This window comes from Mastomys coucha, unplaced genomic scaffold, assembly GCF_008632895.1.
Source record: "Mastomys coucha isolate ucsf_1 unplaced genomic scaffold, UCSF_Mcou_1 pScaffold3, whole genome shotgun sequence".
Taxonomy (NCBI): Eukaryota; Metazoa; Chordata; class Mammalia; order Rodentia; family Muridae; genus Mastomys; species Mastomys coucha.
In genome coordinates, this window is record NW_022196909.1 from 33,427,697 (window position 1) to 33,443,846 (window position 16,150).

Genomic DNA, 16,150 nt, shown 5'->3' on the forward strand with positions numbered 1-16,150 from the left:
CAGGCTGAGTGTCAGGAGAGGTGACTCTCAGCTGTGGTGCCAGGCTGTGGTGCCTGAGGAGACTCTTTGTGAAAGCTGCAGCCCAGAGTTGAAGATCTCTTAGGAAACCATTGAGAAACACCCTTCTTCCTGAGCTCAAGTGGAAAGTTGGAGGATAAGGTTGGAGACAGAGATGAATTGTGACACTATATACCCAGAGTGGCTTCAGTCACATCTAGAGTAGTTGAGTCAAACACCTACCCTCTCCCCTATCGCCTTTCTCTGGAACACACATTCAACATGTGCCAGATATCAAAAAATCACTGATATGATTTTTTTTTAGAAAGGCATGACAGTTCAAATAAATGTTGAACGATTTATTTAGTTCAACTTTTTTAGAAAGAAATGTAAAGTAATTGAACCCCACTGGACACTGCAATATGTGGATGTGGTGCTGGGGGTGAGCCCTGGATAATGCAGTGACCCAGAAATGACTAGGGGTAATCCTTCTGCAGTCACACCCTCCTACAGCTCATGATCAGCATGTGAGCCACACAGAACTGCGGGACCAGGGGCTTTTGTTTACTGTCTTGGGTAAAACATAGTCTATCGGTGCATCTCTACTCACAATAAACCCTAAGAACCCCAAAGTGGGAGGGGATTTAGGACGGAAAGATGGATACGGCTGAGACGGGATGGGAGCAAGTCATCATAAATGGAAAATCAAACTCATTAATTCAGGATGCTGAGGAAGGGGGGACTTCGATTATTGATTTGAATTCTGGATGGAACTGTAGTTATCAAACACGGAGTGCATCTGGTGGTGAGGTTGTTGCTTGGGTTGGCTGATGGCTGGCCCTTTAGAACTGTTGCATGGCACCTCCTGCCTTTCTCCAAGTGATTGCTTTGAAAGTTACTGGTGTTATCCTTTCATGGATCCGACTGAAGTCCCACAGGGGAGTGACAAGACTGAGGGGGACTAAACCAAATGCATCGTGGGAAACCTAGGTGAGGAAGGCGACTCCAGATTTCTGACAGTGAGACAACGTGGGGGGGTGGGATCGGGTAAAGGGACACATGCTAGCTTTAGACCTTATCTTTAAACTCCTGCATCCAAAATGAAGATGATCATGCTGTTGTGGCAGAAACACAGGAAATGCACTGGAAACCCTTGGACAGCTGGTCTACCCGGGAGCTCTTTCCAGTGGATGCTTCCTGTACCGCTTCGGGGTGTACCAGTTTGTATCCTTGTCTGAATGTGCAGTTTCCAAGGTGGTCTACTTTCCCATTTATTGGGCATGTAGTATTTCTACTGAGAACCAGCTTCAAGCTTGTTTCACACATGCCGTTCATGGCGTGTGGTGCTTTCTGGCCTTTTACATATGTGTCCTTCTTAGCCCGTAGTCATGTCTGGCCCTTTACCTAGGTGCCCTGTGCTGTGTGTAGCCATATCTAGCTAGCCCTTTGTATATGGACCTTTCCTTTCGTGTACCCATTTCTGGTCCACTTCTTATGTGCTGTTCCTGGGATGCATCATTTCTTGTCCATCACATACTCTCTTGTTTAGTATTCTGCCACAGGGCGGCTTCTAGCTTATTATCTTGGCTGCTCGCTCTAGGTTTCTGACTCCTGCCTGCCATGTCTGATGTGGCAACAAAGGGACGGACTCTTGCTTGCTGACGATGACCTCGTGTCACCTTCAGGAATTAACTCTCTGACTCTGACCCTGACTCCTGTCTCTCATATAAAATATTGCTCAAGAAATGCCAATAAGGATGAGGTCAGCCTGGTGAACAGACGGGATCTTTTTTTTTTTCTTCCAGAAATATTTTCTGCCTTTAGTGGGTACAACCCACAAAAGCATGCTCTTAAGATAAGTCTCAGTACTGGCCTTTATGCCCTTCAGATGATCTGTTTAAATTTGAGGTGGGCTCTCAACAGACTGGCTTACACACATGTAACACATGAGGATCAGGTCAGAACCCTGGCTGTTCAAAAGTGGGTCTTACGTGGACTGGGCCACTTTACAACCATGAAGCAGGGCCAGGCTCCTAGCTGGAGCTGTGGTGGAGTGGGGCCTGATGACTTTGTGGTCAAGACCCCGCGGTCCCCTGGTTTAACTATAAGCATACTTCACCTCCTTGAAACCAACCGAAGCTGTACTCTTTGTTCACATGGTTCACAGTCTAATTATAGCAAAGAAGATGTTTTTTCTTTCCTTTTCTTTTTTTTTTTCTTTTTTCGTTTTTCAAGACAGGGTTTCTCTGTGTAGCCCTGGTTGTCCTGGAACTCACTCTGTAGACCAGGCTAGCTGTGAACTCAGAAATCTTGCCTGCCTCTGCTTCCCAAGCGCTGGGATTAAAGGCGTGCGCCACCACCAGAGATGGGTCAGCCGTTAAAGGCTAGGTAGGCTCACAACCAAAAATATAAGAAGATGTTTTCTTACCAGAGGAAAAAATAAAGGGAATTTGTTTGCTTTGACATTTATATTTTTACTCTCTCATGCCTTAGCTGGACAAAGCCTTAGAGAGGATCAGAAATCCAGGCTCAAACTTGACACCAACCACGTGAAGCTCAACTGAAGGTCATCTGGAGGCCGAGGGGAAGTGTGGGGAAGGTGTAAAACGGAAATACGCGTTCACATTTGGACTGCGAAGCAATTGGGGAAGAAAAAAAAAAAAACGTTCACCTTCTTCTACTCTCTTCAGACTGTGAGTACCCTGCCCAGAAGCTGCAAAGCTTGGGACAGCCACATCAAATGCTCTTTGACACTTTAGTTTTCCTGAGTGAGGAAGTCGAGGTTTGCTTTATATGCAGATTTGGCCAAGGAGGGCTTCCTCTAGCCTCTGCCGCTCACACTGCCTTCTCCACATCCTCCCCAGAAGATCTTTTTTTATTTTTATTTTTCTACTTCTAAAACCCATTCTTGCTGCGTGTGAGGTTTGTCTTAGACTTTTCCGTCCGCCTCTCTGCTCCTAGGTGCTAGCGCTCAAGTGTGTGCCTCCATGTCAGGCTTCACAGACAATAGTTTTCCTGTATTCTTTCTGCTTTCCTGAACGCATGTAAATAACAATGCATTCAGATTTCTGTTTTTTTTTTATATAAACAAAAGTGCATAGTGCTTTTTGTTCTTTTCCTCCAGTAATCTCGCCCACAGCATGTAGAAACTGTCCTTGTTTTTTTTTTCCTTTTTTCTAACTACATAGTATTCCACTTTAAAGACAGATCGATTTATTCAGATTTCAGAATAGTCCCGGATATACAGAACTTGGCCAAAATATGAGCGTTTCCTCAGATATCTGTGGTGCGGGGAATGCTAATTGGAATGTCTTTGATGAATCAACAAAGGGAACCTTAGTCTCATTAAGAATTCTTTGAGGATTTACCATGCAATGAGAAATGAGCTGTCCCTGTTCCATCTAAGACACAAGCCCACAGCCCTTATTGAAGGGACCACAATGAAGCAAGCGTCTTGGCCTTTGAATATTAATTTACACATGCTATATTTCCTCCCGTTAAAACGACAGTGAGGGATCACACTTACTTTGAAGATTATGAAGTAACATGTCCAGCAAAGTCATAAATTTTGAATATTGGCCGATAGAAAAGTTCATTTCCTTGGCCCAACAGAACCCAGACACATAGTAATCCAAGAGGATGGCGTCACGTAGGCAAGTCTGGATATCTTTAAAATTCAGAAATGCTCCCATTTTTCTGTAACAAAAAAAAAAAAAATGAAGAAGAAAAATGCAGATATTAAATGAGATTGAACAGTGACTAGTGTCCAGAAGTTTTGAAAGCAAGAATTTGAATGAAAGTTCTAGAGTGCTTCTCGTCTTAAAAGTATTCAGTCATATCAGAGCCTCGAAGATGAGGGGGAGAGAGAGGAGAGAAAAGAGAGAAGGAGAAAAGAATGGGGTGGGTGGAAGCCCCCCTCTCCTCCTTTCTCCCTCTCTCTACTTTTTATACCTTTTTTTTGTTTGTTTTGTTTTTTTGTTTCTTCAAGCCAGGGTTTCTCTGTATAGCCCCGGCTGTCCTGGAACTCACTCTGTAGACCAGGCTGGCCTCGAACTCAGAATTCCCCCTGCCTCTGCCTTCCAAGTGCTGGGATTAAAGGCATGCGCCACCACTGCCCAGCAACTTCTTATACCTTTAGTAACTAGTATTTTTCTGCCTGGAATTCAACATTCCATGCAGGCTGTCATGCAGTTGACCTTGAGCTCCTGGTGCCCCAGCCTCAGTCCAGTTGCTGTGGCTGGGATTAGAGCCGTCCCTGACAAGTGGGGCTCAGATGAGCCCTCCGCCCCCGACCCCAGAAACTTTTTCTACCAACCCAGCCACATCTTCAGCCAGGATCTCTCTCTAAATCAATCTACTGGTTAAGTTTGATCCATTTCTGAGAACAGAGTGTTAAGTATTCTGTTCTTTTCTTTCTGTAAAGAAAACAAGCTCTCTTTCTCTCTCTCTCTCTCTCTCTCTCTCTCTCTGTGTGTGTGTGTGTGTGTGTGTGTATTCTGTGAACTAATTTTTTATTTTAATTATTTATTTACTTTACATTCCAATATCATTTCCCCCTTCTACTTCCAGCACCCTTCCTTCTCTTCTCCTCTGAGAATGGGGAGTCCTCCTCTGGGTATCACCTCTGAGAATGGGGAGCCCTCCTCTGGGTATCACCTCTGAGAATGGGGAGTCCTCCTCTGGGTATCACCGCTTCACATACACTACCTAACCTCCTAAACATCAAGTCACTGCAGGACTAGGCCTAGGCATATCCTCTCCCACAGTGGCCAGACAAGACAGCCTAGTTAGGGGAATGAACGGGATCCACAGGCAGGCGACAGATTCATTCTCTAACAGACTTCCTTTCTTCAAGTCTATGTCTTATTACTTCTTCTGAGCTGCTGTTAGACCTTTCTTTTTCTGCATTTCTCTTTTGAGGTTTACAATCTTCTTTATGATCTCGTCCTCCAGCTTTTGTATGTATGTTTAATGCTCCTGTTGCACTTTGAAAAACTTGCGGCACCACACTTGCCTGTATTTTCGGTGTGTTTCCTGGGTACGTCTTTCTGGTGGGGCCCTGGCTTCTCTGTCTGTACGCTATGGATGCACCGTCTCTGCGCGCATATTCCTCGTGGCTTAGTGATCTTTGAGTGGACTTAGTCGATGTCTGTGGACATCTGCTTGTAGGAAATGAGATGGACGTGGAGACCTGGCTATGGTACATACTATTTGCTGCCTCCTGGGCTGTGGTACAAACTACTTGGTACTTCCTGTGTTCTGATAACAAACTCACAGGCATTTCCTGTGTGGAGTAACTTTCTGTCAGTTCTTTGAACACTTATTACTGTTTTTGGCTACTGAGTTAAGAGAGAAAAAAAATAGGCTCATCTTACTTCAGGATAAACAGATATTTGTACTCCAATTCTGCACACCCCTGTCCTAGACTGCCAGTGGGGCTCCCTGGCGTGGCATTTAGGGTTTTTTTCTCCCTCTGAGAAGTTTCCTGTATATTTTCTTCCCTATAAGACCTGTAGCTGTGTGCATCTCCCTCATACCGTTTCCATGATGTCCAGATGACCTGCGATAACCGTGGGGGATCAGCTCCAAAGCTCCAGGCTAGTGCCTTCGGCTGCATTGGTTTCCTTTGGTGCTTGCGTGTGGTTTCTTGGGACAAGCTGGGTGATGGTTAGTGTGACCAATTCACCCTACCGTTTTCAAAAGGGGGAGCCTTTGTCCTTCACCATATTTAAGGCATGATAATGGAGACAAGTTTAGAAGTTAGTAAAGTGTTCTTTTTTCTTTAAATGTGTGTAACAAACTATTCAGTGTCCTTCTTAAGTGCTGATAATCTGAGTTACATGGGGCAGTAGAAGAAGGAGAGACACCGGAAGATGTAAGGAAGCTGTGAAGGAGCAGAGGAGGAGGGACAACCTCAGTGGACCGAACCCTGAGCAATCATGTACAAGTGTTTATAACTGATCACACATTACACACAGGTGCAGCCCTAGCTGGAAAACCACAAACTCTACCTGAAGTCTGGGGATTTTAAGCAACGATCTCATCTCCCCTTTCCTTCCTACCATGCCACGCGATGCCGTTCAGCCTACGAAACTGGTCTAAGAGGGGGGCTCTGCTGTAGGTTTCTGACTATTTTATTAGTTTTCAAGGGCGAGGTAGCTTTTCTTACATTGTAAGGCAATCAAAAGAATTCACGAGAAGCTTTGTTTGTTACTGGCAATCGAGTTGTAGTCCTTATCTAAAATCTCCCATAAGTCAGGAAACTTAGAAGGCAGTTTGACTTCAAAACTGAGTTTGATGGGGACATTATATATAACATAGGTCTATGTTTATGCATATTTATGTGTGTACGTAGTGCAGTATTTATGTATATGAATCCACTTAAAAATATTTAATGTGCATATGTCTATGCATGCATGCGTGTGGAGGCCAGGGGACAACTTGCCAGCTTGCCCTGGGATCTGTTGTCTGCCTCCAAGTGCTGGGATTATAGGTGCCATGGGATATAAGTGCCATGACTCCCAGCTTTGACATGGCAGCTGGGCTCCTCATCCCAGTGCAGGGTAAGCTCTGCGTACACTGAGCATCACCCCCAGCCCTACTCGTTGCTTTAACAAATGATTTTCTAAGAGCCTTTGTGTATGTGTGTGTGTGTGTGTGTGTGTGTGTGTGTGTACGTGTAACAAGGAATATTGACTCTTCCCATTTTGGATACAGTGTTTTCAAAGCATTCTGAAATTCAGTTTTATTTTCGTGAAAGGAAGAAATTGGGTTATTTCCCCCTCACGCACGCATGTACTTATTTTTCCCAGAATGTTCTAGAATAGTTGTTCTAGTTTTTAATTATCTTGTTTGCCTTTATTTTAATTTCAAATGAGTCTTGTGCTTACTGACAGGGATTTTATTTTATTTTGTTTTATTTTAGATCACAATTTCTCTTCGGCACTTTTCTTATTATTGTTTTGTGAGATGCATCAATGAATTGATTAAGCTTGCCTGATTCTGTTATGTTGGATGCATAATGAATTGATTAAGCTTGCCTGAGGCAATAGGTCGATTTTTTCAATTAAACCGCAGGACGCACCCTAGTTTTTGAGTTCTTTATATAAAAACGTCCTGAACAATTTCTGCTAGGATTTGGTTCTGTAATCCTGTTCTTTCCACAAACCAGGTTCTGATTTCTTGTCTGTTGCCCCCAGACAGCTGCTGTTCATCCCTGATAGGGAACTACTTGAGGCCTGCCTGCCTGCTCATGGTCCTTCCTGGGTTACTTTATCTTGGACATAAAGAGATGTCAGATGTTTTATCCCGCTGAAACAGGAAATTGAAGCGTAATTCTCTTCTTATTCGTTGTGTTGCATATGTAACCCAATATCCTCCCCTCGAATGAAGACACAGTCATTGCTGTGAATTCCCCTACATTTATTTTGCCACTGACTTCATTTTTGGCAAAGTAGATTCCATGTTAGAATTCACCTACATTTATCTTGCCACTGACTTCATTTTCGGTAAAGCAGATTCCACGTTAGCTTCCTTCTCTAAGCTTAGCGTCTTTTAGCGCCAACAGCTCCTTTATGTGCGTATCTTACCAGCTCTTTAATTTCCTGCCTTGTGGAATTGATTCAGTCTTTAATCATGACTTTTGGTTAATGTTTCTTCTGGATTCTGTCGATTTTCCCCCTGACCACATTCTCTTCATCTGCCGTCTGCATTCTGTGTATTCCTAAGTTAATATTTGACTTGAATACTTGGACATGTTCCTTGTTTTCTGGTTTGATTTTTTTTTTTCAGTGCATGTGTTTGAATGAACTCAACGATGATGTTTTCAACCTTATTTAGGTGACTACTCTCTGACCTCCCTCTACCCCACGTTTGGTCCACACTCTCCTTCCCTTCCCTCTCACTCCCCACCTCCCTCATTCCCCCTTCCCTCCCTACCTCTTTCCCTCCCTCCCTTCCCCTCCCTCATTCCCCCTTCCCTCCCTCCCTCCCTTCCCCTCCCTCATTCCCCCTTCCCTCCCTACCTCTTTCCCTCCCTCCCTTCCCCTCCCTCATTACCCCCCTCCCTTCCTCCCATTTCCTAGTTAGTACCAGTGGATTCCTGCCCCTGGTTGATCCGCAGGACTTAGGGCTGACTGTTTTTCCACAAGTCATTTCACTCCAAAGGAGGAGATACAGGGAGTCACACAGAGCAAGCTGGAAAGCAGGTCCTCTGCTGGCCAGTTTGGTGGTGAGGGAGGATAGAGTCAGAGAGACAGGAGGGAGAGAGAGCCACAGACAGTGTGGGCTGATACACTGATGCTCAGGAAGGGAAAGGAGCCCAGTGGAACCGTTGATGTGGCCAGAGGCGATGCAACCATCTGCTTTGCCGCATCACCCCGGAAGCTAGCTCTGCAGACCAGTTCAGCAGCTCAGAGCAGTCTGGCTGCAGTAACCTCCAAGACATCTTGGTAGACCTGGTGTGGTTCAGCACTTGAGAAGCGGAGGGAGGCGGGGGTGTTCCCTTGAGCTTGAGGCCAGCCTGAGTGGCAGAATAAGACTCAGTTTCCAAAAAACAGTCAAACAAAACCAAGGTTCAGTGTTTACTTCTTTATAACTAGCCTCTATCATTTAGAAAGATTTTTAAAATTTCTTTTTAATTTTATGTGTGGGTGTTTGGTTTGTATGTTTGTCTGAGCGCCACTTGTATGTGTGGTACCCAAGGAGGAAAGAAGATGACATTTGATCCCCATCCCCTGGAACTGGACTTAGAGATGTTACCCACCATGAGGATGCAGAAGATCAAACTCAGAACCTCTGTAAGATCAGCTGGTGCTCTTAACTGCTGAGCTAGTTTGGAGGCATCTCTTTTGTGTGTGTGTGTGTGTATACGTGTGTGTGTGTGTTTAAAATGAAACTTTGGAGTAGATTTGTAAGTATTGCTGAGTTACATAGTTACATATAAATAAGATACTGATAGCGGTTAGAAGTCATGAGAAGAACACCAGCCATGTGAAGTCTATTTCAAAATGTATTTTGAATAATCCCTCATGTCTCTTGGGTTGCCTGTTGGTACAGAGAACAAAACTCATAATTGTGAAATGTAGGGAAATATGGTGATTTGTTGTAATTTATTTAAGTAGGTTTATAGCTTTTCAAACTGCATAATCTTGGACTATTTTGGTCACCCGGGAGAGGATAATTAAATTATACTACTGTCTTTTTGAAAAATATATAACTATCACTTACAATAATGCTGTTTTAAATTGAAAATGATTGCAAACACATGTAGATTATTGTTACAGGAATTATATTTAAAAACCTGAGAAAATTAAAAAAAAATGGCTCCCAAGATAGCACGGTCCTAAAGTTTGACATCTCTTTGCATGATCTCTATGTTCTGATGACTGGCAATGTCAACCTGCTTTTGACACGGCTGTTGTACATATTTCCTATATGGCTAAGTTTTATGTTGTGTTTTGTTGTATCTTGTGTCTTTAGGATGGTATCTGGCCAGGTGGCCGGGGCTCTTCTGGAGTGTTTGGAAAGCCAGGTTGTCTGTGAACTGGTGGTGAGTCTATTCTTCTGTCCCTGAACGAGCTGCTTTGTCCTGTCCTTCACCGATGGCTGTGACACCGGCTGTGTCCTGTGCTTCCTTCTGTGTATACACCCCGATGCCCAAAGGTATTATCTGAATTTGGATATGTAACAACAAAGCACAGTCAATAACTGAAAAAAAAAATGTGTTCTGTAATGTAGGATCCATGATCACAGCAGAGGCTGCGATGTAGTAAAAACACACGATTCTAAACAAAAAAAAATCTAACATTTTACTTAATATTAGTTACTGTTAAATAATAGATGTTTGGTATTTTTAATGTTGACATTTTACTTACTATTCATTACAAGTAAATTGGAAGCTGGATTAAATATCTGTCACTTGCCCTGATTTTTTCTCACTTAGTGGTGAGGATTGCTGTGCATGACAAAGGCCACTTCCCTATTGTGGCCTTCAAGCGGGAGAAACATTGTACATAAAAATCGCAATGTGTATTATTAATACCGTGAGTGATTACTTGAAATCAATTTTTAAAATTGTTTTGTATTTATTTGTTATCTGTGTATGTATGGTATGTGTGTGTGTGTGTGTATGTGTGTGTACACAAGAGTGGAACAGAGAACAACTTACTGAAGTTGATTCTTTCCTTCCTCTGTGTAGGTCAGGGTTCAAACTCAGGCATCAAGATCCATCTCTGACCAGTGAGAGGTGTGTGTGTGTGTGTGTGTGTGCGTGTATGTGTGTGTGTATATGTGTGTGTATGTGTGGGTGTGCGTGTGCATGGGTGTGCATGTGTGTGTGAGCGTGTGTGTGTATGTGTGTATGTATGTGTGTCTGTGTGTGTGTGTGTATGTATGTGTGTATGTGTGTGTGAGGTGTGTGTGTGTATGTGTGTATGTGTGTGTATGTGTGTATGTGTGTATGTGTGTGTATGTGTGTATGTGTGTGTATGTATATTGTGTGTATGTGTGTGTATGTGTGTGGGGTGTGTGTGTATGTGTGTGTATGTATGTATGTGTGTGTATGTGTGTGTATGTATGTGTGTGTATGTGTGTGTATGTGTGTGTATGTGTGTGTGTGTATGTGTGTGTATGTGTGTGTATGTATGTGTATGTGTGTGTATGTTATGTGTACGTGTGTGGGGGGATATGTGTATGTGTGTGTGTGTATGTGTGTGTATGTGTGTGTGTGTGTGTGTGTTTAACAATCCCTAACCTAAGAGTCAGAAGTCCCAGTAAATATTTATCTTGTAAAAATGGTAAAAGTGTTATAAGGCATCATTTAAAACTGGTGGGAATTTTAGCTCCCTGAGCCACACTTGGGGAGCTGTGGACAGGAGACAGCGGGGTCCAGTCACGGCTATCACTGCCCAGAAGAGTCTGCAAGTGTTGGAGGTGAAGTGCATCTTGGGAAAATCTGTCAGTGTTACTTGCTTCTCTTGATGAGCTTTCCTTTCTCAGATTCCCCTGCCATGTGGGGTGGATGTCGTAGCTCCTTCTCAGGAGGAAATCGATTCAGTGCCACAGCACTTGTGCAGTCTGTCTGCCGTCATCACTGATAGAGTCATTTTCTATGTGTTCATTATGGTCTGTGACACCTTGCTTGCATCCTGTGTATTGGCTTGCAAAGACCAGGATTCAGGCACAGTTTGTCGAATCATACCAACCTAGGGTTACTTTCCATAGCCAAGGGGGTTTCCATGTCAAGTTGGGATGACTTTTTTTTTTAAATGGAGGATGACTGAAACTTCTTTTTAAAACTATTTGTGTGCGTATCTGTCTGTCTGGAGGGTTATGTGCAAATGGGTCAGGTGCCCACATGGGGCCAGAAAGAGTTCTGTGTTGTCTGAAGCTAGAGTTATAGCAGTTAGTTGCAAACTTCCCAATGTGGGTACAGAGAATGGAATATGACCCCTCTACAAGACCCTTACAGGGAATGGAACATGGCCCCTCTACAAGACCCTTACAGGGAATGGAACATGGCCCCTCTACAAGACTATTATGTGCTCTCAGCCACCGAGACACCTATCTAGACAATAATAGAAGTCTTTAAGGAAGTCATGTTGATTGACCTATCTGGCTAATATTCTAAATAAATAACATGCCTTAGTATTGTATACCCAAGAGAGTGCAACATTAGGATTACTGTGACAAATTCCATCTTACCTACATTTTAAAACAACACATGCTGTAAGAGTCTAGAGAATAGCATCTTTTTTTTTTTTTTTTATAAATATCATTGGTAAAAAGCTAGTATGCAGAATTTTCAAAATCATAAGTGTGCTGGCTAGTTTTACGTCAACTTGACACAAGCTAGAGTCATCTCAGAGGCGGGAACCTCAATGCCTCCGTAAGATCAGACTTCAGTCAAGCCCAAAGGAAATGTTCTTCATTAGTGATTAATGGGGGCGGGCCAAGACCACTGTGAGTGAGGCCACCCCTAGGCTGGTGGTCCCGGGCTCTATAAGAAAGCAGACTGAGCAAGTCATGAGGAGTGAGCCAGTGAGCAGCATCTCTCCACGGCTTCTGAATCAGCTCTCACCTCCAGGTTCCTGTCCCGTTTGAGCTTCTGTCCTGACTTACTTGAACGAAGAGCAGTGATGCTGAAGTGTAAGCCGAGGTGACCTCTGCCCCTCAAGTGGCTGTGGTCATGATGTTTGATCATAGCAACAGTAACTCAAACTTAGACAATAGCCTACTCATTAATGCTAGCGACGTATTTACTCTAGGATACTAATGTAGTTATTGTTAGAAAGGGATGCCCTTTAGAATATTGGACCTATCGACAGTTTCATGCCCACAAGAGAAGAGGGCACAGGGTGGATACGGGTGGCTTTTGGCATATAGTAACATAGGTTTCCAATGCATATTCATCACCAGCAAAGTCCCCTGCGCTGTATAGTCAATTAGTCTTGCATTTGTGTGTCTGTGTGTGTCCGTGTGTGTCTGTGTACTTGTGTGTGTGTGTGTGTGTGTGTGTTTGTGTGTGGTGTGCCCAAGAGTTGATATATTTTAGTACATACTATAATACATAATACATAGCTTGAATTAAAAGTTTAATGTGTCTAGTTAGTGCCCCATAGTTGCTTAGTGATGCAGGCCCAGAGCTGGTCTCTACTTGACTGAGGCTCTGGAGTCACTTACTCTTGAATTGCTTCTACCTTCTCTTCTCCCAGCAAGTCAATGATCTGGTCAGAGGAGAGTAGATCTGGAGGCAGAATCTTTTCATTCTCCTGGAATTCAATATTTTTATATTAAAGCAAATCAAAGAATAAGAAGTTATCTGAATCATATGTTTTGCAAGTACTGACCCCAATGATATAAAAACCTCCATTGGTTTTTTTTTTTTTTTTTTTTGCTGTTGTGATGTGTTAGCGGCTTACCTCTGGAAAGTCACATGGTTAGATGGCTAGACAGCCTGTCCTTAGGTATATGCAGAAGCGAGGCCTGCTTTACAATTCAGCAACCCCCAACTGTCTACTCCTACATATCATGTATATAATAAATTCTACAGATTCCGGGTTGAACTGCAGGCTCGAGAGAGGCGAAGTGAAGAGAGGTTTGCTCACTACAAGGAGTTCAATGTCAAGTCAGGGGAAGGGACCACAAATGAACAAAACCTGAGCCAAGAGTGGGCACAGGGGTGGTGGTGGGGGGTAGGGTTCATCAGAACACATTGTGCGAAGGGACTGTTGAATGTCATCTCCATTCCATGATGGTGTGCTTGCTGGGAGAGACTTGAGGAATTTAGAAGAACTGCAGTCGAGGTGATGGTTTGGTTGCTGATTAATTTTATGACCCGAGCTGAATCATTCGATCTTAAATCTGGACTTGGAATTTTTAAAAATCGTCTTCTATGCTTGAGTACTCATGGGATATGGCCACGAGGAGCCAGAGAGAAGTACGCGGAAAAGGAGAGACACAGAGTTACAGATCCTTGGCAAGGGAAATTCAGAATAGAAAAAACTTGGATCCCACAAAGAGAGCCGTCTAAGGTTGGTATAGATGGAGAGTTCTGTAGGTATAAAGGGAATTTAGTCATATCAACCCTTTGACAGTCAGAGCTGGGGCAACGATGCCCGATACCAGAGCCACTGTTTTTACTAAAATGTGTGGGTTTAAGATATCATCTTTCAGCAGAGTTTACCTCTCTTATTACTTTTAGTGTTAGTTATGGCAGCATTTAAACAAATGCCTGTATTTCTGGACCTACTTTAAATGAGGCCTCCTCCCTCCCTCCTCTGTATATCCTTAATCATACACACACATATATGTACATATGTTCTATTAGATATATATTTATATATGTGTGTGTATGTATACATATATATTTATGTATATATATGTATACATACACATACATATAATATATAAATTTTTTTTGCTGCCTTGCACTAGAAAAAGTTTTAGGTGACTGAAAACCTTTGGTCTTTCAGTGCATACATTCCTATCGGTATAGCCGGAAGACAAAACAGAGATTAATAAACTGGCTAAACTTGCCCAACCGTCTCTGGCTCTCTGTGCTGCTGTGTCTCCAGCTTGGAGAGGGTATGTCTAGTCCTGCAGTGACTTGAGGTGTCAGGGTGGGTTAGTACCCAGTGTGTGTGTGGGGGGGGGGAACCTCCCTTTCTCAGAGGTGAAGGGAGTGGGGGATGGGCTGTGTGACATGGTAACGGGTTGGGGGAAGGGGGGGGCTGTGATTGGAGTGTAAAGTGAACAAATACAGAAAATGGAAAAGAAATATTTAGTGAGGATAGAGGAGAAAGTGTATCTGACCAAACGGGACCCAAACCGGATTCTATCTTTTGTAAAGCCAACATGCCCATCTGGTATTACGCTTGGTCAAAACCTAGGTTAACCAAAACCTAGGTTAATAATTTTAGGCTTTTAAGAGTTCAGTTTTTAAAAGCTGCCCATCTACATAGAAGATCCCAAAGAACAACAAAGAGAATAGAGAAACCCAAATCAGTAATGAACTTGGACTGTCATCTGAGTTAAAAATCCATCTCGCAAGTGTGGATCCCACTGTGACTAAAGGATGATGATGGGCCATCTCCCGGACAGAACCTACAGCAGGGAACGCAAGTTTATGTCAAATTCAACATGGAGTCTATGAATGTTCCATAAATAGTGACCAGGTACCTTCTAAAGTCAGCAGCAAAGCACTGGGTAAAAGTAAATGGAAAAAGAAGACAGAGCCAGACCAGAGACTATTTGCCAAAACTAACAGCCACCATCATATGGAACACGGGGACAGTAGTCAGCGCTGTCGAACCAAGAGCTGGAAATGGGGTCCAGACGAGCAACTTTACTGTAATTCAACATTAGAGTCATTCTTCTCCATTATGGTAAGGAGATAAGAAAATGAAATATTCGGCTTAAGCATTAGACACAAAGGAACAAAAGGGCCTTTATCTGAAGATGACATCATAGTGTCCTTAAGAAGGCTGACACTGTGCTAACGCTCAGCTAGGAAGCGGGGTAAGATGGTTATACATAACATGAGTACACAAAGCCGGTTTCTTTTCTCCATTTGAGAAACTAATTAGAAATGGAAATGTCCAAAGTTATTGAATTGTGCTTTGTTCTGCGTATAATAAAGGCATAGGAATTGTAGCGAAATTCTAAAACTCTCGGTCAGAACTTGAGGGATAAGAATTGATAAAAGATACGTTGCAGAAACTCCTTCAGACTCAAGGAATAAATTCCTCTCACATCATAAATGTAAAGCAAAGACAATTGTGAATTCCAGGCGGATGTTTTTTCCCCAGAACTTTACAAGATAACTTTAAAATTTTTAGGTGGGGGGCTACAGACACTTGGAAGGAGTTAAGATGGTGGGCAGGGCCTTCCCAAACTAGATTGCAAAAAAAGTTCAATGTGTAATGCTGTCCACTCTGGACAGACTCCTCAGTCTGGGGAGATGGCTCAGTGGGAACAGTGACTGCCATGAGCTCACCAGGGCCTGAGTTCGGATCCCCAGAACTCACTGGAGAAGCTAGGTGGTAGGCATTAAGAATCCCAGTCCTGCAGTGGCTAAGACAGGTAAATTCCTGGAACTCTACAGCCAGAGAGTCTAAAGCAGTGGTTCTCAACGTGTGGGTCGAGACCCCCCGCCCCGATGCGCTGTCTCCACGTTTCCATTATGACTCACAACAGTAGCAAAATGACAGTTATGGAAGTAGTGGTGAATATAACCTTATGGTTGGAAGTCGCTACAACATGAGGAACTGTCTTAAAGGGTCACAGCTTTAGGAAGGTTGGACACCACTGGTCTTGGGGAATTGGCGAGGAGGTTCACATTCCAGTAAGAATTCGTCAATTAACTCATAAATAAAGGGAGGAAATGACTTGAAGAGGACATACAATGTGGACCTCTTGTCCACATATGTACATGCACACACACACACACACACACACACACACACACTAGTCAGTGGAAAAGAATAGCAATCTAAAATGCATAATTTGCACACACATAGAAAACCTGCGTCCTGCTTCAATGGTTAGTCCACTCATATTACCCCTACTTGTTCTGTGTGTAATAAGAGGAGACAGGCTGGTATACTCAGCAGGAAGAGTCCTCATTTCAAATTATATATATATATATATATAT

At 43.2% G+C, this 16,150-nt stretch overlaps 1 protein-coding gene and 1 long non-coding RNA gene across 4 annotated transcripts in view; one reads left to right on the forward strand and one right to left on the reverse strand.

Moving 5' to 3' along the window:
* The window catches only part of LOC116074511, a 45,661-nt gene extending 35,870 nt beyond the window's left edge, over positions 1–9,791 (forward strand). Inside the window, exons 4-5 of the long non-coding RNA XR_004112200.1 lie at positions 2,491–2,690; positions 9,478–9,791. This is a non-coding gene — a long non-coding RNA (uncharacterized LOC116074511). The remainder of the gene's footprint in view (positions 1–2,490; positions 2,691–9,477) is intronic.
* Cabcoco1 (ciliary associated calcium binding coiled-coil 1) overlaps positions 1–16,150 on the reverse strand; it is a 112,981-nt gene that overhangs the window by 80,062 nt on the left and 16,769 nt on the right. For 2 of the 3 annotated variants that reach the window (XM_031347089.1, XM_031347088.1), the window contains 2 exons: positions 12,679–12,767; positions 3,524–3,693 (listed from right to left, as the gene is read on the reverse strand). In XM_031347089.1, the coding sequence (XP_031202949.1) occupies positions 3,524–3,689 (166 nt within the window). In that variant the 5' untranslated portion in view covers positions 3,690–3,693; positions 12,679–12,767. The remainder of the gene's footprint in view (positions 1–3,523; positions 3,694–12,678; positions 12,768–16,150) is intronic. The other variant, XM_031347090.1, reaches the window with a different exon arrangement.